At 56.0% G+C, this 13,773-nt stretch overlaps 1 protein-coding gene across 1 annotated transcript; it reads right to left on the bottom strand.

Annotated features, from left to right (window-relative positions):
• Positions 1-293: 293 nt before the first annotated feature.
• VSX1 (visual system homeobox 1) lies at positions 294-4,467 on the bottom strand. Its single transcript, XM_075042379.1, has 5 exons — positions 4,086-4,467; positions 3,696-3,774; positions 3,326-3,449; positions 2,163-2,343; positions 294-1,508 (listed from the first exon to the last, which is right to left on the bottom strand). The coding sequence occupies exons 1-5, from the start codon at positions 4,465-4,467 to the stop codon at positions 1,243-1,245; spliced, it is 1,032 nt and encodes a 343-aa protein (XP_074898480.1). The 3' UTR covers positions 294-1,242.
• Between the last annotated feature and the right edge of the window lie 9,306 nt (positions 4,468-13,773).

Here is a 13,773-nt window from a genome sequence, read left to right as displayed (position 1 = left end):
TGCTCCGTTTCGGACCATCTCCTAACCCATCAGCTGTGGTTTGGCTCTTTGACTGGCACAAATCAATCACCTTCTGGCATGTGTAGGCCACTGGACTGGAACTCAGTTCTAGGGAGACACACGAGGGCTTTGCTTTGCCCCCTTGGAACGACTACACTGCCTCAGCAGAGCTCTCCAACCCAGTTTAGGCATGAGTCTGCGGAGGATCTGTTCAAAGCTAGCAGCGACCATGAGGTGTGCCAAAGGAAGGTACAAATTGCAATGCAGAGCATGGAAACCAAAGATACACCACAATTTTATTTATGGATGTGTAATAAATAAATGATGGACAAAACAGGAAGAGCCACATTCAAAAATCCAGATCACTAAAGTGCTTTTAGACATAAATATAGGACAACCAAGAAACAGCTCTGACATTAACACTTTTTACAGACAATTACAAAATATCTTCTTATGTCAATTCACAAAATCGTTTAATTGCTCCGGGATATTATGGCTTGGTTTTCAAAAAGGTCTGTTCTGTTATGCATAGCGTGGCAGATAACATTCAAGAGCGTACAAAAATCATTGCATAAACAAAAATGTCTTTACCCCCTTCTCCCAAATATGAGTTAAGGAAGCTACACAGTGTAAATCCAGTGATAAGGCTGCATTGGCAGGCCAGATCCTCAGGAGGTATAAACCGGTGTGTCTGTCAGGTTACACCAGCTTGAGGATGAACCCTACCGTGTTTAAAAACCCTGCTGCTCCTCGAGGTGGAAGAATTGTGTGCTCAAAGCGGAGGGACTTGCCCCACGGGTGCTGTGCAGGGGTGGAAGTGCTCGGAAAAGGCGTCTGTAAACTCCTGCACCATCTTTGCACCCGCGCATTTGAGAAGGGAGCGACTCCCGTTGCATTGCTGCTCTTTGTGCTCCTGGCTAGCCGGGGAAGCGTTCGCAGCCCAGAGGGGAAGGACGGCTCTTCCCCAGCAGCAGTCCGTGCTGACCACAACGCGGTCTCATTTTCTCACTGCTCTTGGCCCCGCTGGGACACCTCTCCCACCCTCCACCCTGGCTCTGTTGAGAAGTGAACAGCTTGAAAACGAGGGGACAAAGGGATGTGTGTGCCCAGTTTTAAAATGCCCTGAATTCAGATAAAAGTTCAATTGTTTAAGAAAAATATATATATATATCAATAAATCAATAAATATTATTATCTCGCCAGGAAGCTGCGAGGTCTGGCCTCCTCCGGGGCAGCCTGAGCTCAGCGGTCCCTGTCCTTCTGCTCCTGGGGGGGGTCCCCGTTGATGCACTGCCTCAGTACACCCCTCTTCTCGTGCTTGGCTGTCCTGGAGAGGTCGATGGCTGTGTCCTCCGAATCTTTTGCAGGGCCAAGCTTGTCGGAGCCCCTCTGGGAACTGGCCTGCTTCCCTTTGAGTTCCTCCTCCTCCTGCTCCGCTCGCCAGCCATCTGCCAGCTTCTCTTGGCTCTCCGCCTTCCTGCTCACCTCCATGGACTTTTTGTGCATGCCTTGCAGAGGGCAGAGAGCAAAGCCAAGGGCGCCGGCTGCTTATTTCTGCCCGGGACCGCTCAGCATCACCTCCTGCCCTCCTGCTGTTTCTTTCAGCTCTCGCTTGCATCCCGAGGAAAACTCACGCTAGCTACCAGCCTTGCCCGACCCAGAGCCCTGCCACCTGCTCTCTACAGCCCGAGAGGATGGCTCGCAGCAGAATTGGTCCATACCTCCCCTGCAGCGGGGAAGACTTACGGGGAGAGGGGGGCTGTGATGGCCCATCCCAGCCAGGATTTCGAGTGCCACCTCAGCGTAGGACCGTGTATGAGCAGAGGGTAGCTCTGAGGTAGCATTAACATTACGTTCAGTTTGGGGGGGAGGTTGATGACTTCCTAGCTGCCCTGCAACTCCCATGCTGGCTGCTAGCACTAGGAAGCGATACCTCAGCACATGCAGGCACCTGTCTGACACGGCAGTAAAAGGTTTGCCTTCTCCTAGCTGCTCTTTGCAAGGAGGGAGTGGAAAAGCCAGGGCACTTGGCAGCCTGTGTACAGCTTGTGGCCGAGGCCCCATTCTTTTCTGGGAAAAGGCAAGGACCGTCACAAAAAAGGAAGGGCGGTTCGCTCCGCAGCTGCCCCCTGACCCCCCCCCAGTCCCAAGCTCCCACTTACCCAGCAGCCATGGGGCGCAGGATCCCACCAGCCCGCTCTTGGCGGAGTTGATGATGGACTCGGGCAGAGGGATGGAGTGCCTCACCATGGCCCCGTAGAGGCCGTACTCGGCCATCACGCTGCTCCGGCCCCAGCACTTCTCCCGCTTCCGCCACTTGGCTCTTCGGTTCTGAAACCAAACCTTCAGGGGTAACAGCCAGGAGAGCACGGAGGGGTGGGATTGGGGAGGAGATAGCCCCCGCGGCCGGGCGTCCAGGGCCCGTCGGGCACGGAGGAGCGTGCGTCCAGGGCAAGGGGGCAGCCGCGGGGGTGCGTGGAGGGGTTTGGGTGTGCGAGCGCAGGGTGCGGATGCGCGGGTGGCAGAGGGAGGGTGGCCGGGGCGGTGCGTGGGGAGGGGGTTGGAGGAGGGCACACACGTGGGTGTCAGTGAGAGAGGGGAGGAAGGGGAGGGAGAGGGAACACACGTTACACGAGGCTGATCGTGACACAGGAGGGTGATCCCAGCCAAAGTCACCCTACGCTTCGCCTGCCCGCGGGGCCCCTCTGCTGCCTCCGCACGGAGCACCAACCTCTCCAGAAAAGGGGGTCCATAATGCAGTGACCAACGAAGACAGCGAGTGCTCAGGTCCCTCTCCCCAACCCCTTCCTGCGTTCAAAGCCTCAAGGGGTGTAGATACAGCCTGGCTGCTGCCCAAACCACCACCCCATTCTTAAGCCAATGGGCTGCTCCACAGTGGGGCAGGATCAGGCCCTAAAATGCCATGTGTCCCTCAAGGGGACAAGCTAGCGAGCAAGCTAGTGGGACGCAGCTTGGCCCAGCAGCTCCTGAATCGCTCTCCGGAGACCCAGCTCAGGCAGGAGCTGAGTCTCTGGAGGACAGAGCAGAGCTGCTGGCAGCAAGCAGCTGTCGGGGCCAGCTCTGTCCCCTGGTTCTGCATTTCCATTTGGAGCCTGTTCAGTGCTGGAGCCGGGGGATGGTGGAAGCTGAGCTGCCCCCCCCGCCCCAAGCATCCTGCAGCACTTCAGTGCCACCACATTCCCACCGCCTGCATCAGTTCAGTGCCATCACTTTCCCACCGCCAGCGCTCACTGGTCGCAGAGCAGAAGAGACAGCCGGCTGCCCGCAGACTCCACGGGGAGAGAGAACCAGCACAGCTACCCACCTGTATCCTGTCCTCCGGCAACTCCGTCTTCACGGCCAGCATCTCCCGGGCATAGACGTCGGGGTAGTGAGCTTCGTTGAAAGCCTTCTCCAGCTCTTCCAGCTGGTGAGCTGTGAACACCGTCCTGCCGAGAAGAGAGAGCGTCCTGTGACACAGTCCAGACCCTTACGGCAAGCAGCGGGGCTGGCAGCCACTTCCCCGCTGAGGTTTTTTCCACCTGAAAATCCTCCCCCCCAGCTACAGCCCTCCTCTTTCGTTGCTCCCTTGGGGACATCCACCGCCCCAGCCTGAGGACCAGAGGGGACAGCGGGAGGCTGGCGGTAGCAGCGAGGAGGTGAGAATGGGGGACGACCCCGCTCTCGGGCTCTACCTGTGCCGGCGTTTCTTCCTCTTGATCTGGGACGTGGGCATCTTCAGGTCGCTGGCGTCCCCGGAGAGGCTGTCCTCGTCTGGCAGCAGCATGCGGGAGGGGAAGAGTCACGTTCCCGTTGGGATCACGGACACCAAACCCAGCTCCAGCCACCCGTGGGGGAGCAGGCCCGGGACAAATCTCCCCTCCCGTACCAACCGGTAACATCAGGGCCACCGCCGAGGCCGGAGAACCGCACCGGTGCCACCATCCCGGGGCAAAGGGGATCGACGCCCACCCTTGCCGGGGTCGGAGGGGGGTGTCGGAGAAGCGGCAGCCCTACGGGACGGGGATACACGGTGCCGATCCCCCCACCCTCACCCCGAGCCCTCCATCCCCGTCCCCGCTTACCGGAGATATTCTCCTTGTGGCGGCGGGCAGCGGGGGGCGGCCCGGGGGGCGGGCGGGGACCACGGGCTGGCAGCAGCGGTAAGGGGGCGGGCAGCAAGCAGGGGGTCCCCGGTCCCCCTAAACCGCAAAGCAGCCCCAACCCCAAACCCAGAGTCCCGCCGCCCTCGTAGCCACCGCCGGCGGCGGCGGCGGGGGGCGGACCGGGGGGGGGCTGCAGTTCAGCTTCCAGCCCCAGCAGGTCGGTGATGGCGAAACCTTTGGCTCGCAGCCCCGCTCCTCCCGGTCGCCCCGCCGCACCGGGGGCTACCGGTACGGGCACCGCTACCGACCCCGCCGCCGCCGCCACCGTGCGTCCCCCCGACGGCTCCGCCCGGCCCGGCATCGCCGCCGTTTGGCCCGGCCCGGAGCGGGCACGGCCGCCCGCCTCCCTTTTTATCGTCCCGCCGCCGAGCTCCGGGCTCCAATCACACCCCGGGCCGGCGAGGGGGGGGCCGCTCCCAATCCCCGGATTAACGCCCCCCCCCCGCCCCCCGGTCACCGCCCCGGTCCCCCCGCCGCCTCCTCCCGCCGTCCCTCCCTCCGCTCCCCTCGGCTCCCGCCCCTCGGTCCTCCCCCAGCCCCTCGCCGGGTCCCCCCCGGTTCCTTGGGTCCCCTTCGCTCCCTCGCCAGGATCGGGCCCCCCTCAGCACCCCTCCGCCCCCGGTCCCAGCCACCCAGCTCCCCCATAAGCCCCCCCCCCCCCATCCTTGTGGGTTCCCTCCCTGGGTCTTGTCCCACTCTGTCCCCGTGTCCCCTCCCCAGGTCCCCTCCCCGGGTCTTGTCCCACTCTGTCCCCATGTCCCCTCCCCAGGTCCCCTCCCTGGTACCCCCATCCCACCCGGTGCCCCTTCAACCCCGCGCGCCAGCCAGGGCATCCCCACCAGGCCACTCTGTCCCCCCCGGGGGACTGGGACAGGGATGGGGACGGCCCAGGGGGGCTGTTGGGCAGGACCCTCTGTGACCCCCCGGTGTCCTGCCACCGGGTCTGGGGCCACCTCGAGGTGCCTGGCCTCCGTGTTCCCTTTTGCTCCCAGATTCTTGCACCTGGGCTGCTATTTTTTCCCCCCTTCCCTTCATCTGTTGATGGAAACGATTTACAACCGGCTTACACGGGCCGCCTGATCTGGGCCTTCGCTGGACGGTCAGATTAACCGAGGGTCCTTCTGATAAAGATAATTACAAGGGGACTCCGCATTAACTTTGCATTATTAAAGAAAGACCCAAATCTCCCCTCGCAAGCTGTTCCCGGGATTAGCAGAACAATAACTTTCATTTAGGATAATTGCCGTGGCCGGCGCTGGGGGCTGGCAGGGTGGGGGGGGCACCCTCTGGGCCATCGCGCTTCGCACCAAGAAAGGCAAATGGGTGCGAGGGGAGCGGGAGGTGTCTGTGGGGGTCACGCTCCCAAAGCTGCCGAGCAATTGGGGGGCCCCACGTGCTTGGGATGCAGGGATGCTCAGGGCATCCCCACCTGGGGTTGCCCCCCACCCAGGGACAGGGCACCCTGGGGTCCCCTTGGGCACCTTCGCTTCTCCAGAATGGTTTTGCCGCAGTTTTGCTGGAATCAGAGACTTTCACTGTCAGGCAGGGAGGATCTGCCACAGTAATTAGAAGCCATAATCCAGCCACCACCCACAACAAATTTCCTGTCCGAGCAGATATTAGTGGATAAAACCCTAATTTTTGACGTTGTCCCAGAATCAGCTTGATTTCAGCAGTTTACATTCAGGCTGAGCTGTTGGGAGAGATGATGAAGCCTTAAATATGCATATGGCCTAGGCATTTGGAAAGTTTGGGGATAAAGCACGTATAATTGCTCCTAATCAGTTTATGAAACATAAAAGCTCAAACCCAAGAGAAAGCCGATAGATGCAGAAATGGAAATAGCGATTAAATCTCCCCGTGCTGGCGAGGTGGCCTGGATACGTCGCTGCTGCCCGAGGCAGCGGGCGACCATGGGAGTGCCACGGGGGACGGGGATGCGCCCGCTCCTGGGACGGGGCTGTGGGACAAGGTGGGGAGACGTGCCTGCCGCCACCGCCGGCTCCCCCGGCCACGGTGGAGAGGGGCATCTCCACCGGTCCTTTGGACAATAAATCAGTTAAAGGATATCTTGATATATGCTCATCAGATAGGATTAGCTGGGATTAGACTAATCAGTAAATGTTTCTCTGCTCATTATTTTCCAGGGAAGATTTTCAGCTGATTCTCCGACGCCGAAAGATTATTAATCGCTTAAAGAGCAGAACATCAAACATCGCCCCTTGCTCTAATTTCCCCGGGCTTCGCCCCCCCTCTCCGTGAGCAGGGCGCCTGCGCCAGCCGGCCCGGCAGCCCCAGGGTACCCCAGCACTCCCAGGGTACCCCAGCACCCAGACCCTCCACGAAGGCTCCGGCCAGGACAGACGGAGGCTGCAGCACCCCGGTCCCAGTGCAGACCCATGTCCCAGGGGTGGGTGCTGCCCACAGCCGATGCTGGAGCACCCCATCCCCTGCGTGCTGCTCCCTGCTGCACTTTGCAGGACTTGGGGCACAGCGAGGTGGGACAGTCCCCGATGTGTCCCCTCCTCCCTGTGGCTGCACCAGCACCACGTCAAGGCACCTATGCTGCCCTGCAGCACCCTAAGGGATGACAGGATGGGACGGGTGGCTGGGACTGTCCCCTTCAGACACCGGGGACAAGCCTTGCACATCCTTGGGGGATTACAGATACGTGCAACATTTTGGCAGACCCTCCTCAGCCAACGATGGCTCCCGAGCCAGCGGCTGGTGGGTTTTTGGGGCCCCTGCCTTTGCAGGGACGTGAAACTCAAGAAAAACCCAGAAGGATGTGCATTTGCCTTGCAACCACCTGCTGTAGCGATGACGAGGGGGAAGCAAGGAGAAGGTATTGAAGGGCCTGGTTTAGGGGATTAGTAATGGGATAAGTCAGCTTTCACCTCCCCGGTTTAGATATGAATCAGGTCAATAATAAAGGACCATCTGACAGTTTCAGGCAGCGCGGGGTGGAAGAGGCTCCCGTGCTCCAGGCTGGACGGAGAACCCCTCTCCAAAAGCGCGGCTCCTGCCGCACATCCACCCGTTGGACTCGCGTTGGCAGTCACAGCCCGGTGCCTGCTCTGTAGGGCAAGCTCAGCCAGCTGGCTGGTGGCCGTGGTGGACCATGCATTGGTGTAGGGTGGCCCAGAAGTGGAGCACAGCAGGGCGGACAGCCAGCTGACGGCAACGCAGGCAATTTGGCAAAGGTGGGAGCCTAGGGAGAAGGTCCCTGCCTCAATAAGCATGGACAGAAGGAAAAGGGATTTTCTTTCACCTCCTCCGTGTCCTGCTGGGAGCACAGGGAAGTGATGGCTGTTGTGAAAACGTTGCCTCTGACACATGGATGAAAAGGAACTGAGAAATAGCCCATCGCTAGGGGATAAGGCAGCAAAGAGGGGGACATTGCAGTGAGGCACATCCGTATTTCACAAGGCTAAATCCTCACCTCTGAGTTACAGGTGGGCTTCCTCCTTGCAGGCTATGGGACATTTCGCAGGCTGCAGCCAGGGCTGAGTGGTGAGTTATGTGTGTGCTCCTGGCCAATTAGGAGTAGGTCTATCTAATGGCCAAATATCCTCCATTTTGGGGTGATGGATCTGCGGGGGCAGGCAACATAGCCAGGTTAAACGAATGGGGAAATCTGTGCTCCCCAGCACTGCCGGGCTGCGGGAAGTGCTTCGTTTCTAGCTCGAGTTTACGTGGCTGAAGCAAAGGGTTTGCAGGGTGAGCGCAGCCACAGCTGGCCGTGCACGCCACCTGCTTAGTGCTGTAGCATCGCCAGCCGAGCTTACTACAAGTGCATCGGCAGCCCTAATTTGCCACTGGGGGAGGTCCCTTTCCATGTCCCACTCTGCATGCCCCAGAGACATCCCTACTAATTCCTCTGCACAGATTTCTGTCTTAAGGCATTTGCCTTTGATTAAAACCAGAAGAGCAGTCACGGTTTAAGTGGAGTTTAAGAGCAAACCATGTGCTGATGCACAGGGCTCTCACATCTGGAGTGTCGCAGATTTAATCAAACTGCTGGGAAGTGCCGCACACAGACAGCTGTCACAGCAGCCCGGAGCCCATCTCCTAATTAATTCCTAGCCAAACACAGGGCAAACAAATGACCATCAAGGTGCTACACCTACAGCCTCGACTGGAGGCATGACTGGCAATCGGTGAGCAAGAGAAGCTCACCCTGTGTATCTCCAGGAGCTATAGGTGATGTAGCCCATGGAAAGCCCTGTCCCTGCTGCCAGAGAGGAGACTGGGGCTTGTCCCAGAGGTGTAAACCCTTAAGTGATATATGGGAACGCGAGGGACAGGGTGTTCACGAAGAAACCTAGGCGGAGCAGGCACAACAGCCATAGCTCTGATTTCTTGCTGCTCCTTCAGCTGGTGCTTTTCACTTCCACTCCACTTTGTTGTTGTTTTCTAGTCCCATTTACCTGCCCATCTCACATCCCCGTGGGCAACCCGCTCCTGTCCTATACAGGGTGCGTGAGCCGGGACACAGCCTTCCCTGGGGATGCTCTGCCTGCCGTAGATCCTGGGCAAACTCCGCTTGCTTCCGCAGCCTTCTGCAAAATCTGGGCAATGGCAAAACAGGGCAGGTCCAGACTCGGTTCTCCTTGGTGCTCATTCACAGCTCATTAAAGCTAATTGAAATGACTACCGGAGCTGGGTCTATGTGGGTGCTTGGAAGTCCTGGGCACACGGCACAGCTAGGCTGGGAATATCCAACTGTGAGGAGCCCCAAACTAGCCGATGGACTGTCCATTCCAATTAGCCCCACAAAGGAGCTATTATTCCTCCGCACTATGCTTGTCCGATTACTTTATCTTATTATTTTTTGATCATTCCTCCAAAATGTGCTAATTAAACAGAAATCATCAAGTCAATTAGAGAAACACTCATTAAAGCAGAAAAGAAAAGAAAATATCAGCAGAAGAAAAACGGCTGTGAGGCTCCCAAGCACACACAATAGCTGCCACATTCATTAAATCAGCATCTCCCAAAAGAGGGGTAGACATTGTCCCACTCTGGTACGTGCCCTGGAAATGAAACTTCCCAAGCGATGGAGTCAGATTTCTTTCTTTCTTTCTTTTTTTTTTTTAAATGGAAAAACACCACCACCTCACGTTTCTTTTACATTTGGGAGAGCAGAGAATTTTTTGATCCCGTGAAGGTCTCAACCCAAGGACAATGAAACCCCCTGGAAGATTTTTACTGACTTTAGTGGGTTTTGAACTGAAGGCTTAACTTCCAGACTGGAAGACTGTCAGCTAGTTTCTTCATTCAGATGTTTGACCTTCAATCAGATAATGTCATGAAGCGCAAATAAGTTAAAAAAAGTTAAAGCCCAGCAAGGTCTTTCAGAATATCTCCACTGACATCCATAGTTCTAGCATTTGCCATCTAGATACGGAGGCTTGGGGGAGCTCGCTGTGCTTTAGCCTGGAGGATGTCAGCAGCGATGGGCAGATGCTTTCTGCGCTACGTGGAACAGGGAGGGCGAAGGGAAGGGACCTGTCCATGCCAGGCAGCAGGACAAGGGCAGAGCTGGGAGCCAAATCTTGCTGGATCCTAGCGCAGGCATCTTATCCAGGTGCCATGGGCATTGCTGCTGCTCCGCACTCTGGGTGTAACATAAAATATCCCAGTCTGCGGCAGACACCCCAGTTGCTTCCACGGGAAATCTAGGCTTGGCTCCGGGACTCCAGTCTCCTGACCTGGCTGGCTTTCAGATACCCAGCAACATGCTGGGGGATAGGGCATACCTCACCCCCCCGGAGCCACAGCTACAGCTTGCGAGTGCAAGGGGTGTTGGAAAAGCTCAGGGACAACTGGGCTGGCTTGGAAGCCGCTGGTCCCAGGAGGTGAAGGAGTGATGGAGAAGTGCCTGGGCTGCAAACAGGCCTTGTGAGAACTGGCTGCTCCTCTGGTAACTTGAAGGTTGATTTTTTCCTCTCCTTGCCTCTTCTGCATCTCACAGTCTTCTCTTCCTCCCAGACACCTCTACCCACCCAGCCTCCAAGCCATCCCTCTCTTTCTCTAAGTGCCTGTCCAGTGCTCATTGTCACATCTGAACCTCTCTGCATTTTCTTCTTTCTGCTGCCTCCCATGGCTTTCTCAGCTCCCAGCTCAGGAGCACGGTAAGCCCGCAGGCAGCACCTTCCCCACGTTCACACCCAGCACCTCGCCAAGCAGAAGCCTCCCAGAAGAAATGCATCCCTTCCCACCTCCCTGCCCTGACCTGCAGCGAGCTGGAAGCAAGTGGCTTGTCCTGCAGACACAGGGAAATCCAGGAAAACACCTGAAACAGCGATTTCAGTATTTCTAACATATCTCTGTTGGTGGGTAGAGAAAGGGGGATTTCACTTTATCTGACCCCAAAGTGGTGGGGAGCCCAGCTCAGCTCCGGGTGAAGGTGTTGCCTAGCCTTTGCATTTCCAAACCAGTTCAGCCATGCCTAATCGTAGGCACTATGCTATGAGACCTGACAGAATTACTTCTCCTTTAATTAATCTCCAAGTTTGCTATCTGAGTGCTGTGCCATATGGTATTGATTTTTCAGCTCGGTATGACAGCACTTGCCATGAAAGAAGCTAACCTAATTAAAGCAGAGGACACCACGCACAGAGGCCGCTACTCTCACTCTTCCCTTTAATACCGCTTTCTAGATTGGCTCTCCTGGATGCAAACAGGTGCTGAAACACAGCGTGTCTGCTTGAAGGTGAATTCAAAGGTTTCGGCTGTGCAAAGAGGTCCAGGTCCCTTTCTCGGCACCGGCCTGGGCTTGCAAGATGGCTCTGGGTCTGCCGTGACAAGTGATACCCTGGGCTTTCCCATGGGCTTTCCCAGCTCTCTGCATTCTGCAGCTGAGCAGGAGGTTTTGGAGCACGGCTTCCCAACACCAAACAATGTCTCCATTTCTTTTCAGACAGAGCAGATAATTCATCAATGAATTTCACAGCTCCTCCCCCATTAAGGACTGGACTCCCAAATGACATAAACTAGGATTTTTTTTTTAGCTAAAGAGACTGACATGTGGCTGTCTCACAGAGCCCACCTGGCATTATATAAGCAAATGACCCTTTACTGAAGCAATCTTGTCCCAAACAGACCATCTAAATGACCTACAGAAATAACAGAAAAATAACATCAAATATATCCCCGTGCATGGATCCTCGCTCTTGTATGAGTAGGGTCATATGTGCCTGGCCATCTCGACTTTGCAGGCAAACCAAAGACATTATGTGGTGTTAGAAATACAGATAGAAAAAGTAGGGTTCCTGTAGCTCACTTCACCCATTTTACTTGACCCTGCAGGAAAGCTTTTCATACCCAGCTTCCCTTCGCACTCTCAGGGACGCGTTTGCTGTGCTCTGACACTGCATTCTGCAATTTTCTTTTCGGATGCAGAAAGAGCAGCTTTCAATGTGCACGGACTTCCCCCTGCCTGCTTCTCCTGCCATAGCTCAGCCCTGCTCTCACCAATGCCACTCCTGACCCATCTTTTTCTCTTCTTCTTTTCTTTTCAGCTCCTTCATTGGCAGCACCTAATTGTAAAATGTGTCAAATTTTCTTGTGGGATTAATTTTTCCTATAATAAAGGACAGATTTTAGCACAAAGGACTTCCCAGCTTTTCTACCAGCTCCTGGTCTTTGCTTTGACATGATTCCTCCAATATAGTCAATGTGGACCTTGATGCTAAAAGGGAACATATTGTCCAAAACGAACAGATTGAATGTTGCCGACATTGAACAGTTACTTAATCACCTCAAATAAGGACTTATATTATTGGTATTGTCATGCTCTGGGAAAAAAAGGAAGAGGAAAAGGATTAAGAGGCAGAAGTAAAGCTCTCCCTCGTGGGATCATTGTCTGCAGTCTTCCCTTTCCGCCTGAGGTTTTGCTGGATTTTGAAGGTGGAATAAACGTATTCTCTTCCTATTTGGAAATGGTAGCGAAGGCTCTTGTTTCCTTTCGCTCGGTACCTAGAAATGTTCCAGTTTCACTAGGGAAGAGATACCTGGTTATCGGTTTCCTTCAGCATCCCCCTGCTCACCCTCCTTTGCGGCTCCTGCAGTGCTCAGCCAGCCAAAGCGCTCTCCAGCCTCCTGGGAGGTGAACGCACGGTGGCGGTGATGGCAGAAATCCTGCGGAATACCCTTCCCTCTGCTCTTGTCGCCCTGCCCAGGGCAGGAAACCTCTGTGCCAGCCCCATTTTGGGGTACTCGCTGCCCCAGCCCAGCAGAGCATCTTTGGAGGGGAGGACGCAACCCACCTGGGAGGGGACCCACCGCTGAGGGTGTCCTACCCCCACTTCCCCTTATTTTTTTGGCCATCCCAGCACTATAATGGTCTGGAGCACACGAGCGGGTCACCTCCATCTCCCCTCCTAGCTGGGAGCCCACGGCCCATCCATCCCTCTCTTTTTAAGTGACCCCCCCTTTGTTTCTTTAGCTCACGAGGGGAGATGTAACGAAGAGCCCCGTGGCCCCGAGCAGCAGCTGAGTGTTCATTTGTTTGGCAAAGGAGATGCTCGGACTGGGGGAAGCCCCCGAGAGCGCTGGCGTGAACCGTGGCCGGCGTGAGCTGTGCGGCGGGCTGCGGGGCAGCCATCCCCAGGGGCAACCTGAGAAAAGAGGCAATTAGCCAGCCCCTCACCAGCACAGCGGGAGCGGTTCAAGAGGACAGAAAAGCCGAGCCCTGGTGGTAATGACATTTTTCCACATGGGTAGATGCATTGATCTGTGACAAACAATACCAGGCTGTGCCTCTGCCCCGTGGTGCAGAGGAGGAGGGACGGGAAAGCTTTCCCGTGCAAGATGTTAGAGGCAGAAGTTTCCCAGCTCCCCTGCAAGAAGCTGGATGCACATGGAGGACAGGGCCCTAAGGATGTGTCTCCAGCCCCTGCTGAAACCACAGCCCAGGTCTCACCCAGGGACAGGCTTCCCAGCGGGTGCCAGGAGCTTAAAGTTAAGTTCAATGCAGGCGAGCTTCATGCATGATTGCATCCCGCGTCCTCAGAAAGTCCTGCAGAGCAGAAAAGCAGGGTACAGAGCACTTGAGCAAAGCTTGATAATAGAGCTACCCTGGGGTACAACACCTATTCACTGAGGCTAAAACAGTAACGATTAAATCTGCTTCTGTCCCTGATACTGTAACTCATAGCCTTAGCTGCCTTCTACCCATCCCCTGCGGGGCTGTGACTGTGGGCTGATCCCATGCTGGTAGAGCACCTGATGTAAGAGAGCATTTGGGTAAAATCCCAACCAATGCCTGGGCTGGGGCATCTCTCCCAGGGCAATTCCTCTGGGAAAAGCCCAAGTCACCTAAAGGCTGGACCCTGGCAGACCTGGATTTCTGCTTTGCTTGGAGCAGTTCCTCCTACTTTCCCACTTCCAAAAATAGCCAGGTGACCACGTATAAATACCACTGTTCAGACAGAAGTAGTGGGATGTTCCAGGAACATCATACGCCCTATGGACCAGGCATCCTGCATATCTGAGAAGAAACATATAGGAGTGTATTATTAGTGTCTTGTCATCGAGTGGACAAAGTGGTTTTAGGAGAGCACAGGGCAAGGCACGCATCCTGGCCGAAGAGCTTAACTTC

This window comes from Buteo buteo, chromosome 12 (genome assembly GCF_964188355.1).
Source record: "Buteo buteo chromosome 12, bButBut1.hap1.1, whole genome shotgun sequence".
In the NCBI taxonomy this organism is placed as follows: Eukaryota; Metazoa; Chordata; class Aves; order Accipitriformes; family Accipitridae; genus Buteo; species Buteo buteo.
Note: the sequence above shows the minus strand (reverse complement) of the source record. Positions and strands in the feature narration are given on the sequence as shown.

What these genes read in the sequence shown, in the direction of transcription:
- VSX1 (XM_075042379.1), bottom strand. Translation starts at nt 4,467, where the DNA reads ATGCCGGGCCGGGCGGAGCCGTCGGGGGGACGCACGGTGGCGGCGGCG. An exon ending in CCACAAGGAGAATATCTCCG is followed by an intron (nt 3,775 to 4,085) that starts GTAAGCGGGGAC and finishes TGCTGCTGCCAG; the next exon opens with ACGAGGACAGCCTCTCCGGG. An exon ending in CTGCGCCCCATGGCTGCTGG is followed by an intron (nt 1,509 to 2,162) that starts GTAAGTGGGAGC and finishes GCCCTCTGCAAG; the next exon opens with GCATGCACAAAAAGTCCATG.